At 55.1% G+C, this 22,855-nt stretch overlaps 1 protein-coding gene and 1 non-coding gene across 2 annotated transcripts in view; one reads left to right on the top strand and one right to left on the bottom strand.

Annotated features, from left to right (window-relative positions):
- The window catches only part of VAC14 (VAC14 component of PIKFYVE complex), a 66,142-nt gene extending 44,158 nt beyond the window's left edge, over window positions 1–21,984 (bottom strand). The window contains exons 1-10 of the mRNA XM_074881913.1: window positions 21,847–21,984; window positions 17,160–17,310; window positions 14,724–14,891; window positions 13,998–14,060; window positions 12,901–13,008; window positions 12,002–12,111; window positions 10,902–11,008; window positions 9,308–9,442; window positions 8,871–9,023; window positions 6,817–6,877 (exon numbers count right to left, since the gene is read on the bottom strand). Coding sequence (XP_074738014.1) covers window positions 6,817–6,877; window positions 8,871–9,023; window positions 9,308–9,442; window positions 10,902–11,008; window positions 12,002–12,111; window positions 12,901–13,008; window positions 13,998–14,060; window positions 14,724–14,891; window positions 17,160–17,310; window positions 21,847–21,950 — 1,160 coding nt within the window. The 5' untranslated portion in view covers window positions 21,951–21,984. The remainder of the gene's footprint in view (window positions 1–6,816; window positions 6,878–8,870; window positions 9,024–9,307; window positions 9,443–10,901; window positions 11,009–12,001; window positions 12,112–12,900; window positions 13,009–13,997; window positions 14,061–14,723; window positions 14,892–17,159; window positions 17,311–21,846) is intronic.
- Window positions 18,626–18,696, top strand: TRNAG-GCC (transfer RNA glycine (anticodon GCC)). Its single transcript has one exon. It is a non-coding gene; the product is annotated as a tRNA-Gly (tRNA).
- Window positions 21,985–22,855: the final 871 nt, after the last annotated feature.

The following is a 22,855-nucleotide window of genomic DNA, read 5'->3' as shown; positions in this document are numbered from 1 at the left end:
ACATCTTCAAGGCTTATGACAGCCAAGAAGCAAGCTCCAGCCTGGCCAGGTTTGCCCATGTGGCATAAGTAGCTTCTGATGGGCATTACCAGATGGGGAAGCACCATGAGAGACACAGCAACACACCAGAAGCTTGCTTTGGAAACAACAGAAATCTTCCAAGCTTGAAGGTCTACCACTTTCCCAAAACAGCTGCTACCTATGCATGACAAGACACCATGCTAGATGAATCCAGTACCATGGCTGTGTTGAGAAACTGGTCTGTATTGCAGTCACCAGGCTTGGGATTCAAAGACTAGAGATCCATAAAATGCACTCAGAATCCCACTCAAGTTTGATCAGCTCAAACATCTCCAGAGAACACCAACCCACGTGGCCTCAAACTCCACTAGTTGGGGCCACCCAACCAGGTGAGGACATTCAGCTTCCGCTAATCCCAGCGGACTCGTGCTGAGGACTGCAGATGGTGCCCTGGCTGGCAGTGGTTTTGGGACACAGCTCTCTGCTACAAGGCTGCCTTGAGAACATCATCTTGTTTCCCAAAAGCCATCCCAAAATATGAGGATAATTCTTGGTCTCCAACCAGGGAAGAAAGCAAACAACTCCCTTAGTTCACTGGGACATTGCCTCTTTTATAACACCAACAGCCTGAAGACCCTTAGCTCTTACTACGGTGAAAAACTCTTCAGTTTCTCCCCAAACAGCTGGGACCTGCACTGGGACAGGTGACCCCAACGCAGGGGAGGTGATGTCACAGCATTTTTTTGTCCTGTTTGTAATCCTGAGGTCTACCTGATGGTTTCCCATCTCTTCCAACAGCAAGAATGTGGGAATTATCTGTCACAGGACACTATGTTAAGGAGAGATGGTTGGACCTGAGATGGTTGGAGCCAAGATGGTTGAAGCAGACCTCCAAGAGGTAGCTGCACTGAAGAGCTAAGTCACTCCTGTCCTACCCAAGCTACTGAATTATTCAAGGCTGAACCAGACTCTTGACGATTTTTCTAGCGCACGCAGAGCTGCTCTGCGTCTCGTTTGATAAGAAATCCTAAGGGGCAGATTTCTCATGGTATAATTTGCAAGTAGAGCTGCAGCTTAATGGGATTTGATCTTCCCCAGGACACACATTCTAAGGGCGAGACGAGGAGGCTGCAGCCCCTCACAGCTCTGCAGATATCGGACTGCTTGATCTGCCTCACGTAACAGATGCCGGGGTCTGCAAATTGCATTTTGAGTTGGACTAAGTTTTGCTCTGATGTTGCAAACAACAGCTGAGGGCCAAACACTCAGACGTGCAGAAGCAAGGGGAAGGAGGAACCTAGAGCATGGGAAGTTTGGGAGAGGAGATGTCCAAGGGAGCAGTCCCAGGCCATTTAAGCCAGCCTGAACAAGCCCTGTAGCTGGTTTTCCTGCAAAACCAGCTCCTGCTGCAGTGGTGCACCCAGCCACCCACCCGGCACGGGACTCCTGATGGAAGAGGAGCACGAATCCTCGACCCAGTTACATCTCCACGCCAAAATATGCATCGTCTGTGAAGGATGGGGAAAAAACCTGAGGGTATTGTGTGTTTCCAGAGGGAAGCAGCTGAAAGGATGGCACAGAGAAGAGGCGTGTGAAGCCGGCCGGTTTGGAGGTGGCCTCGATGCTGTCACATCCAGCAGCTCCACGCTGCTGCGAGGCAGGCGAGGAGGACACGGGGTGGTATCGTTAGAGGAGGACGCTGGACTGCTGCCAGCACATCAACGCGCCATTTCCAGCCTGGCTCGTGCCAAAGTTGCTCATGAAAACCCCTTCCCCAGTGGTGCAGCACCCGCACAGAAGTGGGCTGTGGGCAGAGCCTGGGCGGCTCAAGTCAAAATCCACCCGAGCTGACCCCAGGAGGTGGCTGGCAGTGTCGGGCTCACCTCGAGTCAGGCAGACCCCAGCCATACCACACACCACTGCCCTGCAGCTCCGCCGGGCTCAGCTCCTGCTAAAGTGGATGGCAAAGAGCTGGCACAGCTCCTCGCCAGCTATCCCCTCCCCACATCTGCTGAGATAAACCTTTTAGGGGGGTTGCCGGTGGAGAAGCAGCTCATTTACACAGCACAAAACCAGGGCACCCTCCTGAAAGGCAAGAGCTCCGATGAACATGTGGAATTGGGCTAAAAATCTCCCAACCGACCATGCTCCCTCCTCTGCCTCCAAGATGGAGCGGCACCAGATTTCCCTGGGCTGCTGCCTTTCCAGGGGGGAAGGGAGCAGCCGAGCACACCAAGAGCTGCCGTGGTTGCAGCTCCAAAGCGGGCTCGCAGCTCGCCCTGGCTCTCCTTAATCCCCAGGCAGTGTGGAGTGGGAGCAGCAGTAACAGCACCGCGTTAACAGGATCCTCTGGGCCTGCCACGCCGGCTCCCACCGCCGGCATCTGCGGCAGGGCAGATGTCAGATGCAATCGCTTCCATCTAACCCACTACCCCAGATTCTCCTCCGGAGGATGAACGCAGCCCTGACACTGCCTCTGTGGTTCGCCTGCGATGGTGGGAACATGTTTTTAGGGCGAATTAACCAACAATAGGAGCTGTACCAGGCTCTCACCTCTGGATACTGGTACCTTTTGCTCAAGCTGAGTGGTAGGGCAGGAGACCCATCCCCCAGCACATACCCCCTTCTCAGAAACCATCCTCCAGCACGGGAACAGAGCTCACTTTCCCACCGTGTTCAACCCACAGTGATGTTTTTCACCCTGTGTCCCTTATCAACTCATTTTCTCATTTCTCCCCTTTCTTCAAGGGCTTCTGCCATCTCTCTCCTCAGCAGTCGCCTCTTCTCTGCCAATGCCTGAGCTGTCATCTCTCTCCTGGCCTCCTGCCCAGCCCAGCTGCTTTCCTGACCCCATTTTCAGACAAGGTTAAGGTCTAGGCCAGGCTCTAGCCTTTAAGCGGCCTTGCCAAGGGTGGAAATATCCAGGTCCTTTCATTGTGGTCCAAGTCACAAGAGCAGCTCCCATACGGGCTGGCAGCTGTGCTGCTCAACGGGCTCGAGCCAGCGGCCAGGAGGTAAATAGCTCCTCTCTGCTATCAGTCCCACAAGCTGTCGCTTTCTTGTCCTCCATCGCTCTTATTTTGGCACTCTTGGCTTCCTTCTGCTTACTGTGGGTTCCAAGTACTGGAAGTGCCCACAGCACCGGCGCAAGCTGATCTCCTGGGGAAGCGATGAGGCTAAGGTCTAGGCAGAGGCATCCAGTCCAACAAGCTGTAGATGACCGTGACAAGGGCTGGGGTAGGGTGCCCGAGGTCCTCCTCCAGCTCATCTACCCCACGGTGCAGTGGGAGCAGTGAAGGGAACCCGTCTCCTTGCTCCAGGCTGGAGAGGAGGGCCAGGAGGATTCTCCCTGAGGGGACACCCTGGACCTGAAAGCTGCAGCAAGGCAGACTCCACCAGACAAGCTGCTGGAGAAAGGGACTCCAAGGTTGGCTTGGTGCATGAGCTCAAAGTAAGACATGGTGCTGCCTTCAGCCAACCGTCCCCTGGGTGCTGCAGGGCACCCAGCACCATCCCTACCCCAAGTGTTCATCACCTCCATGAGCTCCCCAGCTCACCGGCTGCACACCCAAGGCTCTGGGCACGGGGCTATGGTGACTTCCAGCACAAGCAGCAGCAATTTTCGCTTTGTACAAAGCCCTAATTACCATGTTTAAAAGTCCGATTTAAACGCAGCCTCGGGCAGTTCAGCCACGTGGCAGCTGTTTATCCTTCCTACAGAGCAACAAGCAGCTTCACGTGTCCACGTGCTGCTGAACACCACCCAAACCAAGAAGCCCTCCTTGCATCAGGAAGGATCACATAGGCTCTTCTGGAGCCCCCACGCCCCTTTTCTAGTTTGGTGAGGGATCGTGGTCCCATCACCCTTGTCCAGCTGCCACGCATCCAACCCAGGCAGCCCTGCTGACCACTTGCCAGCCATGCCTGACCATCCGCCCGGCAGTACGGTTAGGAAGTTGTCTCAAACCATCCAGGTCTTGTGTTGAAACACCGATGCAGTTACAAGAGCCTAAAAGGCACTTCCCAGCTGTTTTGGTCCAGCGACACAGGACAGACATCTGCATCTTCTCTTGCAGCAGCTCAGACCGACGGAAGGAAGGCCGGGCTCTGCTCCAGCAGCCGCGCTTCCACTTCCCCTTCCTGATCTGGGCTCACACCAGCACTTGCAGCATCGGCAGGGTCAGCTAGGGCACGGGACGGCTCCAGCACCTCTGGAACACAGTTCTGGTCCACTTCCAATGATGGCTTTTGCAGAAGTTGGAAGTGGGGACCACCACCTGCATGGGGACCCCCCCAGCCCTGTGCAGCCAGGCTCTCCCAGGAGCCAGTTTCTGTCCCAGCACAGTCACAGTCCCCATTTCCCAGCGAATGCCACCAGGAAGCTGGCAATTACCCTGAAAGCATTTTGGATTGCCGACAGCATGCTTTAGGGGCCTGGGGGTGCGTGTGTCAGTTTGTGGCCATAGGAACGTGCCCAGCATCCATCTATTGAGCATTCAGACCTCGTCATCTTCTTGGATGGCATCTTCATGGAAGACGTCTCTCTGCAGACGCCGGGCCATGAACTCCTCCGCCCCTGCTGACCGAGGTCCTCCTCCTTTCGCCGCTGCTGCAGCGCTCTCCCTCTGCAGACTCTGCTGCGCGGGGAGGGCAGGAGAAGGGGGCGTGAGAGCTGGACGCCTGGCACCAGGCCACGCTCCATCACTCGCTCGCCGGAGGAGACTGGGGGAAGCAGGGGGGGGGGAATGAACAAAAACACAAGCGAAGAGTGACTTCATCTTAAAAGGCAGCTGCAACTTCCTCCGTTCGCAGGCTTTCCAGCTTTTCAAAGCAAGGCAACGGTTTCCTGCGGTCCTGTCTTGACACCCAGTGGGCATTCAGCATGCAGGCAGCTGCCTGCTCCCTGGTGTGAGTTACAGCTGCAACCAGCTCCGGGTGCCAGCTCTCGCCTTCCTCTGGCTCCGGGGCCGAGTCAGACAGCCTGAGCAATAGATGGAGCACCAGGCAGGTGTCCAGGGCTCCTGTCAGCCATGTAGAGACCCCTAACCCTGTGCCAGTCCCCCACAACAGGTCCCACAGCAAAGATGCTGCAGGTCCTGACACGGGGCCAGCAGAGAGGTCACACAGATGGGGAAATGGGCTTCAGGGCAGGTAAACCCCAGGATAAAACCTGGAGTCTCCTGTTTAAAAAGGCTTAGGATTGCTCAAGAACAAGTCTCTCTGCAAAATCAGGTCTCTTAGAGACACGAGGGGTCTCGTCTGCTGTCCCAGGTGGTTTTCCCTGGAGCTTGGGGAGCTGGCAGACTGCTTCAGCTCCGACAGCCGTTCTCCTGGCTCTCAGTGACACTGTGACCAAGTCACTCCAGCTCTCCCTGCTTCTGTCCCCCTTCGGTCTTTGCTCCCTCTCTCCCCCAGGTGCAAGCTCTTCAGCACAGAGATGCAGTTATCACTTGTCCTCCTGAACTCAGCACTCTCTCCCTTCCCAATTTCAGCCCTACACATGCCCACTTCTGTACCCACTAGACTTTAATGGCTGAGCAGGGCCAGGACACAGTGATCCCAGGAAAGCCAGGAAAAACCATTTAACAGCCATAAAACATAATCTAGGCACAAATGAAAAGACCTGTACTTTCAAGAGAAGAAAAAATTAAGGGCCTCATTAAGAGCAGGGAGTAGCTGGGCTTTGCAGGACTGCAAAAAAGGAACAGAGGATACAAACCATCAAGCTGAAAAGCTCTGGGATGTGTTATGATGGGCATCACACGTTAGCCTCGCTGGTAAGGATGCAGCTAGAGTAACACATCTTATTTTGGGGCCCGCAACAACAAATAAGCATACGCATCAGCACAATAAAATTGTTGGAAATCACAACCTCTGAGGAGGGAACTGCAGGCAGCAAAAGGAAAGGAAAGGTGCATTATAAGAGCAGATGGATTTGTCCCCAGATTCACCGACAGCTGGATGGGAAGAAAGGTATTTGCAGGAGAGATGATTTAGACGAGATCTCGGGAGAGATCGTGCTGGGCACGGAGCTGCTCTCCGCAGGCACGGAGCTGACTAATGCCACGCAAGGCTGGCAGGGGGACAGGCTGGCAGCAAACACTGCCGAGACCCCTCGCCTCTCCAGTGGCTGGAGCTGGATGGCGTGGCTGCAGGAGCAGCCCCACAGCACCGTGCCGTGGTGGGCTGCCAGGACTGCGGTACGGAGGGCTGCAGTGTGGTGAAAGAGGGTCAAGTGCTCTCCAAGCTCTTCTGCCAGCCCCACAGTTCACATGCCACCTTCTCCTGAGGTCTCTGCACCTCTGGCAGACTAGCACACCTCTGTTCCTCCACCTCCATTCCTCTGGAAAGGCAGGAGGGAACCAAATGCCTCCTATTTTGGCCAAGCTAGAAGAACCACGACCAAGACAACCATCCTCTCTTCACCTTCACTCTATCTTTAAGCCGGAGTGCCCAACCTGGGGGCTTGAAGACAGGTGAGATGCAGAATCCCAAGTGCAGAGACACTCACTGCCTCACCAGACTGCCCTGGGGGCTTTGCAAGGTCTCCTGGGGGGGGCAAACACCTCAATTCAAAAAAAGTCAAGACATTTTGCTGCAAACACATCAGAGAGAAGCAGTCAACTCCCAGAGCATCCCCAACCATCTACCCCACAGTGACCCAGGAGACCCCAAATGCTTTCCAGCCCAAGCCATCCCTCCCTGCAGCTTTGTCAGTATCTGTCAGTCATTGTCTCTATCCTGAGAAGCCTTCCCTTGTTCTCAAGCCACACTGAAGCAACAAACAGACCCTACCTGGTTACTGTGAAGACACTGCTGTTGCTGAAGTTGGAGTCACCAGACGCATCCAGAGAGCCTGGGGGCAGATAAAAGGGAGACACAGTTAGTGGGATGGAAGGGAAGGCAGAGAGCAGGACTGGGAGGCTGGAGAGCTGCGTGACCTTCTGCAAAGACATCAGCAGCCATTGTCTGAGGCTCCGGGGACCCTGTGGGTCCCTTCTGCCTGCAGTTAGCATTTTACACTCCTTGTCAAGCTCTTCTCCACTGCCAGAGGTACTGGACAAAGCTGGTACAGGACTGCACTTTCCTGGCAAAATGCAGGTTGCACAGCTTTAGAAGTCTGCCCCAAACTGGGTCTCCTCCTCTGCAAAGGAGACCCAGACACATCCTGATGGTTTCAGCTGCCTTCCATCGTCCAGATTTCAACGCCTAGAGATACCACACAAGCACAGGAAAGGCTGAATTCAACCCAGGAGACCTCCACAGTGCCAGCTCTCCTGCAGCGTGACTTCATGTGAAAGCCAAGTGACCCAAACAGCTTTCCAACCTCTGTTCTATGCTGAAACTGGGTCTTAAAAGCATGGTGACAAAGCACGACAGGATGAACTTGACTCTTCATGCTCCCTTGTGCCAATCTTCACGCTCCCTTGTGCCAACAGCCTCTACTCACGCACACAGCGGCACCACGACATCAGCACAACCAGGGAGCAGAGCTGAGGGTTTGTGAGGTGAAAACATCACAGGTTGATCTGATCCTGCCTGCTTCAAGGTGCAGTCCAACCCCAAAGGGGTAGAGATTCAAGCAATTAAAGTTTCTGTTGATGTTTTAAAGCTCTTCTGCAATAGATTTTAATAAAAGGAGGTATTCTCGGGACAAATAAGGAATAAAAAAAGAAAACTTCTCGCTGCTGCACTACGGCACTAAATTTTTCCCCTCCAGCCCTTCCCAAAAAGCTGCTGCATTGGCTCGAAAACAAACCCAGGCCTCCCGTGTGGCAGGCGAGAATTCTACCAGTGCTGCCCTGCGTGCTGCCTGCATGCCCCGGCTGCCTGCTCCTGCCAGCCCCACACACTGCTGCCTCACGCAGCTCCCTGCCTCCTCGCCTTCCACGCGGCCGCTGTTGTACAGGAAAACCCTTCAGCCTTTTAATTCCCACCTTCCTGCTCACCCGCACGGCAGGACTTCCCAAACGCCGCTTGCAGGCGTGTTACACAAGAGCACTGGGCTGAACACGCAGCCCCAGAAGAATACAACAGATCAGCCCATGTGATTTAAATGTTACACATATTTCACGTGCCTGGACAACAAAGATGGGCCAGAAGCAGCATTTAGTCAATCCAAGACAACAGTATCAAAGGGATGCTGGAAGGCTAAAGCCACTGCTGTTTTCAGGCCTCGGTCCACCAGGCTGCTCTCCATTTAGTTTCTTCTCACTTAAAACACTCTTCCAGGTCTCCCATCCCGCTTGCAAACTTTTGCCTTTTTTCTGTTCTGGAAATTTTAGGACTGGGACGATACCCACACGATAGTCTCAAAAGCACCATTTGGAAAGGACCCAAAATTCTTCTCCTTTCTGTTCTCTACCCTTCCCCAACACAGGCATCCTCCACGCACGTGTTGATGCTCTCCCAGGACTAACACAGCTCTCTGAGCTCTCCTTTGGGTGGTGGTAGCAACTCTCAAACCAGCCACTGCAGGACAGGAGGGCTACTCTCTTCCCGTGTTATATAGCAAGACACTAAACCATTAACTACAAACCATCTTTTTCAGGTCAACTTAATGACTGTCTTGAAGCGAAGCATGGTGAGGGGACGGGGGTGCTCACCAGGGAACGCAGCACTGCTTGGACTCTGGGCCAGATCAGTGACCCTGCTACGCAGACAGTGCCAAACGTGTCTGTCTCAGCAGAGGATTAGCTATGAAACAGGACTCTGAGACTCAAAGAAAGCACGGAGCTCCCACATGCCCTTAACTGCCGCAGGACACCAAACCAACTCAAGAACTTCTCTTGAGGACCTTCCCTTGACGCTCCTCACACCTCTGATGGCTCAGATCAATGGGAACTCACCGCTGGACGCTGCCTCTGGATTAGAGACGGACTCCTCTGGGGTGGGCTCTGCCAGTAGGGTCATTGACTGCTTGGCCTCATCCATTTCATCGTCTTCTGGGATGACCAGCTTCATCAGGCTCTGGTTGCACACGTTCGCCACCTCCTTGATGTCTGAGTGCAGGCAGTGTAAGGAACACTCAGTCCCACACGTGGCTAGCTGCCACATCTGGCCAGCCACAGAGAAGCCACCACAGTCCCACCAGGGCTGCCCCAGTCCAGCTACGGCAACCCCCCTCACATCCAAAGGGCTGGAGTAGGTTTTGGCACTTGGTGGGAGGACTTCTCCTGGCCCTCTCCAGCTGTGCAGCTGGCCCTGCGCCCCAGAGGCAGGAAACAGGCGCTTCCCTGTGGGTTGCTGTAGCAGGAATGGGAGCAGCTCCGAGTTACAAGGATACTCTTCTTGCGATCATCATAGGAGAGACACGGCAGGACAGCGGTGAGGATCCCTGAGGAGTAAGGCAGCATCACCCGGCCAGCCAGCTGGATGAACTCCCTCATCCAGCACATGGCTGTCAGCTGGATCAGGTCATCTGGAAGACATTGGACAAGCAAAGATGAGAGAAAGGACAGCACTGGCAGCTGAGCAAACTCCGCTGGTGAAGGACCAGCTGCAAGCAGAGAGCTGCCTCTGCTCCGTCCAGAGAGACCTTAGTCTGGGACAGTTTAGTCCCAGAGGAGATAGGTAGACCTGCCTCTGCAGTGAGGTTGAGATTAAACACAATCATTAGGTTTCAGAGTTAACCCAGTAATCCATAATCCAGGTTTCCTCATTTGCAAGTACTCTCTCAAGCTTCCCAATGCATAAGGATATTTCCACTGTCACACTCGTAGCAGTTGTGTGTCTGGGTCAAGCATCACCCCTAGAGCTGGGGTTTTATTAACCTCCCCAAGTCCTGAAAAAGGGAGCACTGCTGGGGCCGTCAGTGATGCAGGGCCAGATTTTAGACTTAAACAGTGTAAATTCACTGGGCATCACTTTAATCAAGAGCAAGCAGTCTCAGTCTATTTCTATTTTTCTGTCTCACAAGAAACCCACTCCCATTCAGCACCATTTAAAGAGCAGTTTAAGCTCGATGAGCACAGCTCCAGGACAAGATCCTTCTCAGGAAACACATCCAGCTGCAGCTGTAACCCTCTGCCACTGCCTACACAGCAGACCCCCAGGATCTACAGTGCAGCACTAACACCAAGTGCCAGGCAAAACACGTTTAACAGTCCTGCCTATGCACCTAGTGCCACCAGAGGTTGAGATAAGCCCCTAAGGAGATCCTTCTAGATGTGCTGGATATCCTCAGGTGTCACCCACAGCCAGATATTTTACTTCCAGGCACCTCTGCTTCAGGAGGATGCCAGACCTGTATTTGAGTCTGGGGGATCAACAGTACAAGAGCAGTCATGTCAATCATGGTAGAGCTGCCTGTCCACCCCTTTCACAGAATCACAGAGTCATCTCAGTTGGAAAAGACCATCTAGTCCAACCATGACCCTCACACTGACCGTTCCCAACTCCACCAGATCCCTCAGCGCTGGGTCAACCCGACTCTTCAACCCCTCCAGGGATGGGGACTCCCCCCCTGCCCTGGGCAGCCCATTCCAACGCCCAACAGCCCCTTCTGCAAAGAAATCCTTCCTAAGAGCCAGTCTGACCCTGCCCTGGCGCAGCTTGAGGCCATTCCCTCTTGTCCTGGCGCTTGTTCCTTGGCTCAAGAGACTCATCCCCCCTCTCTGCACCCTCCTTTCAGGGAGTTGGAGAGGGCCATGAGGTCTCCCCTCAGCCTCCTCTTCTCCAGACTAAACCCCCCCAGTTCCCTCAGCCGCTCCCCATCAGACCTGTGCTCCAGACCCTTCATCAGCAGAATTTACATGCACAATGACAAAGAAATGGCAAGCGGGTGAGCTGCTGAACAGCCCCTTGGAAAACTGGTCTGAACCCACGGTCAGCACTGCAAACCCAGAGGCAGGTGCTACGGCTTGGTCCTGTGCACTCACCCGCCGCCTGACAGTGGATCACCAGGATATTGGCCATCTCTGCAAACTTGACACTGGAGGGATTCTTCTTGATCTCCTTGAGGAACTCCCCGAGAGCCACCTCACACCTGCAGAGAGGCAGAGCAGCTGGTTAGCGCTCAGTTGCCTTAAGACAGAGAAGTTACAGAGAAGTTTGGGAGCTCAGCGTCCTACACATGTACCTAGAAAGGACACTGGTGGCACGGCAGGCGTGCCTCCACACAGCCGCAGGGCCACGAAGGACAAGGCTCACAAGCTCGCCCTGCTCCAAGGGAGAGTCGGCACACAGCTGCGAGGATGGAGGCGATGACTGCCCAGAGCCCCCCACACCTTCCCACAGCCACTCTGTTGAGACTGAGGGGTGCCTGGGATGGGGTCTGCAGAGGGGAACAGGGGGGAGGATGATACCCAAAGCTTTCAGTGCTTGTTCCTCGATTTGTGGACACTGGGAAACAACGAAGCAGGGAGGATCCAGGAGGGCTTGGCAGTGGGAGTGACCCAGGCCAGCCTGACCACTTACTTGTGCCCTACAAAACAAGTCTGGCTGCTCTCTCCCAGTGCAAGGAGCCAAGATCATCTGACCTCCCTGGGAACACCCAGCCACTCCTGTGCTTCAAAACGCCTCTGCCTTGAGACCAGCAACGCATCTGAGGAGCAAGCTCGCTGTGCTTGCTTCTCTTCTCCACCCAGGAGATGCTGGGTTGGTGCTCTACCTTGCTGGGAGAGGCTCGCACGCTGCAGGTTTGTTCACAGAGCTGACAGGCCATCCTAGAAGCACACATGAGCCTCTGCAGCTCTGATATTGGGTGCAAAGCCTGGGAAGGCAACAGCTCAACTCAAAAGTACATCCCCCAGCACAGACCACGGTGTCCTCCACAGCCACTCCAGCCACAACAAACCGGTGAAGGGAGGCACTGGCCAAGGACACTTTGATCCATCGACCAAGCCAACCAGATTGCTCCATCTCCTGCCATGCACATGGGGTTTCGCTGCAGTTACACAGAAGAGTTGCAAACAAAGGTAGAGGGGGACGGACAGACAGCAAGACGCAGCCGCCGCGCCCGACCAGCCTCCACACTCACATCTTCCGTATCTCCTTGCTGTTGTCTCCCAGGATCTGGAAGAGCCCGTCCAGGATTTCTGGCAGGTAATCCAAGAGGTTGATGTCAGGCACAGACTCTAAGACCAGGATCTAGCTCAGGGGAGGAACAAGAAAGAAGAGGTGAGTTTCAGAGAAGCTAACTAACATCACCAGCACAAACCTGGCACGATACCGAGGAATTCAAAGCTAAGCTAAGGGGAAGAAGGACAAGAGGACAGCGTGGAGTTGCCCACCTCAGAAAGAAGCTGGGCTAGCAGAGGAAGCAAGCAATCAGCCTCCAGCATTGCTACATCTCCAATCACAGCTCTGTAAACAGAGCAGGGATCGGGAACGATTGCCAAGACACATGCAGGCAGACCTGGGACAGCAAACAGTATGGCTGGAAGAGAGCGCAGAGGCACGCATCTCTCCCCAGACCCTGGCCAGGCACTGAGAGCTCCTGCCTTCCACAGAAAGGAGAAGGCAAGTGGAGGTGCCTTGCCTCCTGGAGAAGAACATCCCTCCATCACCGCTGGGTGATCGAAAGAAGCCTGGCACTGTCCTTTGGGAGACTGGAACCTCTAGACCACAAGCTATTTACACAGGCAATGCTTTGACCGTGTTTTCTAACTTGGCGTGCAGCGTCCTGCACCAGGCTGGCAGAAGTGCAGCATGATCTCCCTGCAACTGCAACAGCGAGGTGACAGGGAGCTGGCATTTTAAAGAAGCAGGTGAAAAACTCTGCTGGCATAAAAAAACCTGCCCAAGTAAATTCAGGTGCCTGAGTTCACACGTCGCCGGAGATATCTGCCGTTTGCCCAGGCACATGCTGGGATGCTGACGGGTCACAGTATTTTGGAGTTTGGGCTGGCAGGCACGTGTGGCACCGTGTGTACCTACCCAGGATATGATGAACTGGCGGGCATACTGGTTGTTGGAGTAAATCCTCTCGCGCAGCAGTGGGATGAAGCCTACCAAATCAAACTGGTTGCTCTCTGTCACGATGTCCTGCAGAGCCCAAGCAGAGGGTGTTAGGATGGATGGTCACCACCCCACACCCACACAACCAGCCCCACCCGGCCTTTTATAAGGCACATGACAGGAAAAAGATGACAAGCAGTTGATGCATGGGTCTGCGGGTCAGGAGACCTGGGGAGAAGGAATCACGAGGTTTTATTCAGGCGATGTAATCCCCTTTGGGCAAGGACTAACGATGAGCGGGACCCAGAGAGGGAAGCTCCTGCCTGCTGTGAGCCAGCCCGGCTGAACAGGAGGAGGATGGGAGCTTCATGCCTCAGTGGCATGTTGCACACATGAGCAAGCCCCTTTGATGTAACCACCTGTATCAGGGGCCTTCCTTTAAAGCTCTTCCTACACACTTGGTGGATTTTGCTGCATGGGTAAGTCTCTTGCACCAGCGTGGTGGAGCAGATCTCCCAGCCGGAAGGTTTGCAGTAGGCGATGTGGAGGCTGCATTAACTGGTGTGATAACGAGGAGGAGTGAGGGCAGGACCTGGCAGGGAGCCACTCACCTCTGAACAGAACTGGGAGGTCTGCGAGAGTCAAAGCCATCAGCAGGCAGAACAGGAACAGAAACTGAGCCCCACACCCCGAAGCAGCAGCAAAGCAGCTCCGCTTGCATCACTGCTCGCTTAGGCAAGGGAGGAAAAATAGGGGAACAGCCCTTCTGCTGCCTGGGACAGGGCTGAAACCCTGCTCGGACTAAAACTTGGCTTCCCCAGACATCCAGCTCCCAAGAGCTGAATGCACACGTGGCACTGTGAAAACCTACCAGCCCCTCAATCCAACTGCCTGAGATCGTCACCAGACCCTTAAACTAAGAAGCTACGGTCAGTGAGAGAAAGGAATGTTTTGACAGTAGCCACAGGACTGAGCTGGGATGGTTTCAGCAGCTGCAGCCTCAGGGACTGACACGTCCCCAGACAGCACATGCCTGCAGCCTGCACCAAGGATTCTCAGCTGGAGAGGGAAAATACCTTGAGAAGCCGATCGAGGAGCTCAGAGCCACTTTTGACATTTGGGTCGGGATCAGCAGCCAGCTGTGAATGACAGAAACAAGAGCCATTGCAGCAATGGGTCCCAGTCTGCTCCCCGCTCTGCAGCGGAGCTCCCAGCACGCTCACAGGACCATTGCTCTCCTTTGGCATTACAGGGATGGACACAGAGAACTCTCTTTATCTCCAGCTCCTCATTAGGCTCCAACAAACTCTCCTGAGAGACTTCCTAAGGGGGATATCAAGCACCCGTTACCTCCCCCAGCTACACAGGTTTTCATGGGACAGCAGGACGCTCCCAAGTGGCAGAGAAATACAGGTTTCCAGTGAAAAGCTGCAAAGACAGGTGTACATAGACATGGTTTTGACCCTACAGACCCCACAAAGCCGCAGAGCCACCTCACTTGCAGCAGTCCTGTCAGCCTTATTTCCGAATACCACTCAACAAGGAGCAGAGGGTGAGGACAGAGAACAAGGTATCTTACAGCAAACTCCAGCACCCACATCATCAGCGGCCAGTGTGCTGCTGCAGAAACTGCTCATTCAGTCCTTCAGACCTGCCTGGGTCAAAGCAAACCAGTTTACTTGGAAAGACAACCTTGGACAACTTGATTGGTTTGACCCAAAGAAGGCAAGGACTAGAGAACAAGTCTTACTTCTCCAGAGCGGGAAAGAAAAACACATGGGGGTTGAGAAGGAGCTTCATACCTTGCTGAGGCCATCAAAGAGCACGTTGAAGTGTGGGAGGACAGAACCTCTGGCCACCTTGACAATGTTATAGAGGGCCTCGCAAGCGTAGTACCGCAACCGACTATCGGCATCGTTGAAACACGTCAGCACTGGCTCAATCAGCTCCTTCAGGTAGAGCCCAGAGTCCTGGTGGACAGGAGGAGACTGGTTAGTTGAGGACCGTGCCACAGGGACAGGGAAGAGATGGCGCTGCCCTGGAACATACTGCAACGATTCAGGCTCATGACGGCTTATGATGGACAGGATTTATTAATGAATTTTGAATTATTGAATTTTATTATTCAGGTACAGTGATGGTCACCTGAGCAGGCTGATAAATTCTTTCAAGGGAGTCTACGCCAGCAACTGGAGTGATTACTGCAGCTGTACTTGTCTGGTTTTGCTTCCCAGAGATGCCCTTTCAAAGCCAGAGGGGCTGCCCCCCTCTGCACATCATTCATCTCTGCTGCAGGCTGACCCACAGAGGAATCCATCCCTGCCTCCCTTGGCCCTGCAGGCAGGTCCCCAGCAAAGCCAGCGGTCACCAGCCCTTACAGCAGCCAGCTGTCAGCCAGGATTTAGCCCACTCTGCCAGCTGGTTTTGGCATAAACCCACCCAGGTTTCCAGGACCAGGGAGAACATCCCAAACAGTGGCAGATCAAGCCCACCTGCACCTTCAGTTAAGCAAAACCGCCCTTGGTGTGTTGGGCTACTCTTTGTAATGTCAGGAACTGGCTAGTGCGGAGGAGCTGGTGATACAGGCTTCACAAAAAGAAAGACAACTGGCAGTGCCCAAAGCATCTTCCTGCCCTCTTGTTTCCAGAAACACCAACTTAACCGTGGTCCCAGTGACCAGAAGAGGAGCAGCTTCAGCCTGTGCAGCTGCTACTGGACAAGGAGCTACAACAGCTGGCAGAGTTAAGCTGGACACATCTGTTGGATGAAGTGACTCTGGAGCTCTAATTCTCAGGCAAGATTCATTTTACATGCTGAAGTTTGTCCTCCCGTACCATGGAAGAGCCACGCCAGACTCACCCTGACTCTACCCACAAGCAAATATAGTCATTAGTGAGGTCACTCCCCAGCCCAAAAGACTTTTGCTTAAGGATTCACTGCCACAGCAGGAGTTTCAGACAAACCCAGAGGTGGAGGCAGGAGGTTGGCTTGTTTTGAAGTTAAAAAAACCCTACTTTGGGGAAACAGGCTGGCATTTCCTGAGTGTCTAGTAAAGGAGATAAGAAAATCAACAACACACAGACTAGCAGATTAAAGATTCAATGCTAAGTCTTACCAGGGCCCCTCAAGGCCACCAAAAGCAACTCCTCCAGCCCCCAGAGTCAGCTGTCCCCGCACCGTGCAGGAGGAGAAAGTGGCTTACGTGCCTGGGCTGAGGGCAGAGCAGAGTGTTGCTCATCCTCGGGAAGGAGGGTTTTGCAAAGAGATTCTGCATTTTAACAAGAGGATGAAGTCAGAAGTGCTGCTCAGAAGCCCCCGGCCACCAGCGTAAAGGCAGTTAATGTAAAAGTCACCAGGCTTTGAAGCATCTGCTCAGACTGTCATTAGAAGGGGAATAAATGAATTAAAATCTACCTTGTATCTCTTCCAACAGGCACAGCCTGCTCTTCCCAAGCCCTCTGCTTTCTCTGACGTACATCTTACTACAGACTAAAACAACTCCTTCCCTTGCAGGTGCTTTCAAAAACCAGCCACATGGTTTGACTCAAAAGCCCGACGGAGCTGTGAGCCTGCGGAGTTTGTGCTCCCCTTCACGGGAATCCACATACTCTGGCATAGCCCTGGAGGCAACTTACTGAGCTTGTAAACATTATAAAGACCTTAATCGTGACAGAAATCAGCCAGCTTCCCATGCAAAGAGCATCAACGTAACACCTCCAGAACCAGACTGAGCGATCCACGCATTCAGCAAGTAAACCAGAAAACTGCTAGCTCAGGCTAGCACAGCTTGACACCTTATGCCACTTGCTTACTTTGACTACGACTCTGTCACTGTTTGGCCCATACCTTAACGCTGCTTCCCACAGGCCCTGCCCGTACTGCCGGAGCCAGCTGAGCTGGGAGTGGGAGGTGGAAGGGCTGCACTTCGTCTCCGTTCCGTTAACACAAATTAGTACCCAACCTGCTGAGTCTAGTTCAGCTGCTGGAGACACAGGATGGACAGATGCACTTAAATCACACCTAGGGAGCTGCCAAGATGCACCCAGACCAGGGACCAAAGGATGTGGCTGAGTGTGTTGGGGAAACTCAAACACAACCCAGGTGTATGGTGCAATGCAGGGAGGGGGCTGGGGAGCTGCAGGGCCACCAGCCCGAGTCTCCCCATCACACTGACCAGGAGGAGCCACCACTCTCCCACTGCAACCAACACAAGCCAAAAACACTCCACCCACACCTACCTTGCCCAGGGCGATGGAGCAAGCGGCCAGGCCAATGAGTCCCCCTTTCCGGCTGTGGGGGTGCTGGGAGAGCGCAAACTCCTGTGACAGGATCTGGATCACGTGTTTGATTTGAGATGTGTTGTTCTGAGCCACAAACTCTCGCACCAGCCTGGGGAGAGAAAAGGAAAGCACCCAGAGGGCTTCAGATTTTGCCCAATAGCTGAGCTCAGGGGGTCAACTCCCTGCAGTCATCAGAAACAGGGATTTTTCAGCCATGACAAACACCACAGAAAGTGGTACCGAAATGGGGAACGCTGAAGGAACCCACAAGTGAAACCAGAGCTCTCCCCTCCTCCCCGCTCCCATCCAACAGCAGCTCACTGCCCTCCTGCAGCCTCCCACAGCATTCAGGAACTCCCAGCCCAGGATGGACTCTCAAGGGCTGCCTCACTGTGGCTGTGTGCTTGAAGAGAAGTCACCAGGTCTTCAAACACCCTTTCCAACATGGAGGGTTACGAGGGTCATTTACCCCCAACACAGAATCGCAGAATCATCTCGGTTGGAAAGATCCTCCAGTCCAACCATGAACCTCACACTGACCGTTCCCAACTCCACCAGATCCCTCAGCGCTGGGTCAACCCGACTCTTCAACCCCTCCAGGGATGGGGACTCCCCCCCTGCCCTGGGCAGCCCATTCCAACGCCCAACAACCCCTTCTGCAAAGAAATCCTTCCTAAGAGCCAGTCTGACCCTGCCCTGGCGCAGCTTGAGGCCATTCCCTCTTGTCCTGGCGCTTGTTCCTTGGGTCAGGAGACTCATCCCCCCTCTCTGCACCCTCCTTTCAGGGAGTTGGAGAGGGCCATGAGGTCTCCCCTCAGCCTCCTCCAGACTAAACCCCCCCAGTTCCCTCAGCCGCTCCCCATCAGACCTGTGCTCCAGACCCTGCACCAGCTCCGTTGCCCTTCTCTGGACATGCTCCAGTAATTAAATGTCATTTTTGTAGTGAGGGCCCCAAAACACAGCACAAGACGCCAGCAGAGAACTGCTCGGCACGCACCAGGAGCGCTGGTGGCTCCGTAGGGAATTGTTACCCACCAGACTCACACCCAGCGCCAAAATTTTGGACCTTTCCAGCCACCCATGCATTGCTTCAGCTGATGTTCCATATACTTAAATATATTAATAGTATATTTCAATATACTCTTAAACTGCACAAGCCTTAACAAACAGCAAACAAGGTTTCTATAGGCAATACCTGCTCCTCCTCCCCAGGAACTTGCAGCTGGTTACCCAGAGATATTTAACGCATCAGCTGTGCTTAAATGAAGAGATCTGTAACCCCGCGCCAGCCTACACAACCACTTCAAGGTCCCGGGTCGCCCAACCAGCCTTTCAGCCCCGGCTCCCCTGTGGCAGAGCCACTGGGCAGCCAGAGGCGCAGGCAGCTGTGCAGGCAGCTGTGCAGGCAGCAACACACAGCTGGAGCATTGGTGGTTCAGTGGTAGAATTCTCGCCTGCCACGCGGGAGGCCCGGGTTCGATTCCCGGCCAATGCAACACTGTTTTTTTTCCCCTTTTTTCTTTAACTTCCATCTATAACTTGGATCCAGACATCTCAAAATCCCAGCCTAAATAAGGATCTTTACCTTAACCTTCAGTGAAGGTGCAAAAGCTTCCACTATCTAACTGCATACAGGGGTTTTCTAGCACTATCTTGAATCTCATGCTGCCCTCTCCCAGATAGGTGCCACCAGCCAGTCACCCATTTTGTAATCCAGGAAAATCGTTATAGAAGATGTTTATGAGCTTCTTCCCCCAAAATGACTAACACCTGCTCTGTTCTCACCCTGATCTGAGCAAAGTGGCCAGCAGGTTAAGGGAGGGGATTCTCCCCCTCTACTCTGCTCTGGTGAGACCCCCCCTGCAGTGCTGTGTCCAGCTCTGGGATCCCCAAGGCCCCAAGGACATGGACCTCCTCGAGTGGGTCCAGAGGAGGCCACGAGGATGATCAGGGGGCTGGAGCACCTCCCCTGTGACGACAGGCTGAGAGAGTTGGGGGTGTTCAGCCTGGAGAAGAGAAAGCTCCGGGGAGACCTTATAGAGGCCTCCCAGTAACCAAAAGGGGCTACAGGAAAGCTGGGGAGGGACTCTATCGGGGAGTGTAGGGATAGGACGAGGGGTAACGGCTTTAAACTGGAAGAGGGAAGATTTAGATTAGATATAAGGAAAAAATTTTTTACTGTGAGGGCAGTGAGACACTGGCACAGGTTGCCCAGAGAAGCTGTGGCTGCCCCCTCCCTGGAAGGGTTCAAGCCAGGGTGGACGGGGCTTTGGGCAACCTGGGCTAGTGGAAGGTGTCCCTGCCCATGGCAGGGGGGTTGGGACTAGATGATGCTTAAGGTCCCTTCCAACTCAAACCATTCTATGATTCTGTGAAAGCAGCTGCCCCCTTTCTCCCTCACTCTCCCCACTCTGAGGCCGAGTTCGCCAACAGTTACAGCCCGACCCACTCTCACAAACTGCTGCTTTAGGGAAGACGGCTCCACCTCCAGTCCCACGCCAGCAGCAGGCTCCAGCAGGAAAAACACACCGAGTTCAAGCACCACCAACCCTTGGGGTGATCCTTTTACTGCCGAGATTTAACGGATGGAGCTTTGTTTGAACAGGAATAGCTTTACAGACTGTCTTCAAGAGTTTCAAGAGCTCAAGATTTAACTAACGAGGCAAAAGGCTGTGAAAAGTAATGTGCAGCACCAGAGAGTCTGCAAGCAGCAGGACCTGCTCCCACGTTACTGGCCAGAGGACGAGGAGGTACCTGAGCTGAGAGGCAGCAAGTCCCTCCTCGCTCGATGCCAGAGACATGGGAGAGACCCTGCTGGTGCCGTTTTGTGATGGCTTTTAGCTGACCTAAACCTGTGTATCTGCAGAAAGAGTTGGCCCTTGCCTTCCTCCTCCTCATACCCACGCTGGGTTTCCAGCTCGATCCGCTGAACTGCCTGACCCCAAATCAGCCTTTGGTTGGTATAAGCCAACCACGGAACCCGAATCCTGGGGCAGAATAAGTCAGAGCAGAGCTGCTTGGGTAAGACAAGGAGTATCACCCCTCCCAGCAGCAGCCGTGGGGCAGTTATGAGGACTGTGCAACACATCTGCCACAACCCACCCTTAAGGAACTATTCCTATAAAGAAGAGAGAAAATGAGGGAAAGGGGAACACACAGAACAGAAGAAGGGGCTGGCTGGGTTGGGTTTGTACCTGAGCAGACACTCACCCCATCCGAAGAGCCATTTTCTCTGCTGCTCATGTACACTCTCCCACACAGGAGCCCCACATTCAAGGCACACAGCTCCCACCCCACATCCCTCCCGCCTCTCCTGCTGAACCCTCAGCAGAGTGGCTCCATCCCCACATCACTGGCTGCCAGGAGCAGCTGGCTGCTCCCCTCACAGGCTCACCAGAGCCACCTCTCCCACCCAAAACTCACCCTCCGGCTTGGATCGCCGCTCCCAGCCCTGCGCCGGGCTGTCCCCTGAGGAGATGCTGCGGATGTCCTCCATGAGCTGAGCTCTTGGGCAGTGCCCGGGGAGGACACCGTGCTTCCTAGGCAAAGCTGCGGAGCAGAGCAGCTCAAAGCACCCCGACCAGCACAGCGAGAGCGACAAGATGCACGGGGAATGTGGATGGGCAGCACTGGAGGGGGCATGGCCGTGCCAGCAGACGCCCGCACACCTTTGCCTAGGATGCTCCAAGAGGAAGGCCCGAACTCTGCCGAAACAGCAGCGGTGCAGCAAGAACTAAAGGCAACACCCAAGAGCTGGGGGTGACAGCAGGCGCTTTGCAGCCCTGCAGCCGGGCCCGAGCGCGGGATGAGCTCGGGTGAGAGCTCGGCGGAGAGGCGGGATGGCACCATGAGGTGATGAACCCCAGCTGATCTCAGGCAGGCCCTGGATGATGAGCACGGCCGTCCCAGCGCCAGCCTGCTGTCCCCACTGCGGGTCCTGCCTGCTGCCCAGGGAGACCCTCGTGTCCCCCAGCTGTGGTCACAGAGCCAGCCACCTCCACGAGTGTCCCAGGAGAGCGAGCACCGCACCTCCAACAAGTACCACACCTCCAACGAGTGGTCAGGCGTTTCTTCCACACAGTGGCACCCACCGCCAGACCGAGGGGCTCACCGGCACGACTCCCGCCCTGGGACACGTGCCCCGAACCGGCGGGTCCCCGCGTGTGCCCAAGCGCTGACAGGCTCGGAGAGAAACTTCAGTGAGCGGTGACACGGGGATGGGAGACACGGGGCCGCGCCGGGACACAGCCCCTCCTGCCCGGGCGCTGCCCAGGGTCACCGTGCCACCCGAGTCCCCTCCCTGGGCTCCCAGGCCTGCAGCCCCCGCCGGTGTCCCGGACACCCCGGGGGTCACCCCTTCCCCCGAAGCCCCCAGCTCCCACCGGGGAGCCGGGCCGGTCTCCTCCTGCGGCCAGCTCCACCGGGCACGGCGGGACCCACCCGAGCATCCCGGGCCGGCTCTCGCCACCCCACCGCCGCAGGTGGCCCCAGCACCACCCCCAACACCCCTCCCAGGCCCTTCCCGGGGCGTCGAGCCGGCCTCCATCCCCCCCTGCCCCGCGGCCAGCGCTGGGGCAGCCCAGAGCGGCACCGCCCCCGTTGCCCTCCCGGTTCCCGGCAACCCCCGCCCCTCCGCGCCGCTCACTTCTCGATCTCGAGGGCCGCCACCTTCCTCTTCTCGTAGAGCTTGTCGTTCAGCGCCCGCACCACGCTGGGCGCCAGCGGCGCCAAGTCCCGCTCGGCGTTCATGGCCCCACCGCCCCCCCGGCCCCGCCGCCGCCGCCACCGGCGGCCACGTGACCGCGGCCGGGCCGCCCACGTGACCCCTCCGCTGCAGAGCGCCCCCTGGCGGCGCGGAGGCCGCTTCACGGAATCACAGAATCGTCTCGGTTGGAAAAGCCCTTGAAGCTCCTCCAGTCCAACCATGAACCTCACACTGACCGTTCCCAACTCCACCAGATCCCTCAGCGCTGGGTCAACCCGACTGTTCAACCCCTCCAGGGATGGGGACTCCCCCCCTGCCCTGGGCAGCCCATTCCAACGCCCAACAACCCCTTCTGGAAAGAAATCCTTCCTAAGAGCCAGTCTGACCCTGCCCTGGCGCAGCTTGAGGCCATTCCCTCTTGTCCTGGCGCTGGTTCCTTGGCTCAAGAGACTCATCCCCCCTCTCTGCACCCTCCTTTCAGGGAGTTGTAGAGGGCCATGAGGTCTCCCCTCAGCCTCCTCTTCTCCAGACTAAACCCCCCCAGTTCCCTCAGCCGCTCCCCATCAGACCTGTGCTCCAGACCCTGCACCAGCTCCGTTGCCCTTCTCTGGACACGCTCGAGTCATTCAATGGCCTTTTTGGAGTGAGGGGCCCAAATCTGAGCCCACTCATCGAGGTGCGGCGTTAAAGCATTGAAATACTGCAGCCTGAACAACAGGCCCTGAGCCAAAGCTGCTAACTTAGCGTGTAGTCATTAACAAAATATGTATGCTCATTAATGAAAGATGTAGCTTAGATATCATATACTCATTACTGATGATGAATGTAATGAAAACATGTCTATGCTGAACGTATCTTTCTTCTTTGTGTAGGGGTAAGTCAACAAGGCTATGGAGCCGGCTGTCCGGCCTTGGGAGCAGATGTGTGGCCTTGTTCTGAAAAGAACATA

Source organism: Strix uralensis, chromosome 12 (assembly GCF_047716275.1).
Source record: "Strix uralensis isolate ZFMK-TIS-50842 chromosome 12, bStrUra1, whole genome shotgun sequence".
Classification (NCBI taxonomy): Eukaryota; Metazoa; Chordata; class Aves; order Strigiformes; family Strigidae; genus Strix; species Strix uralensis.
The sequence above is the reverse complement of the archived record's forward strand: the minus strand, read 5'-3'. Positions and strand labels throughout refer to the sequence as shown.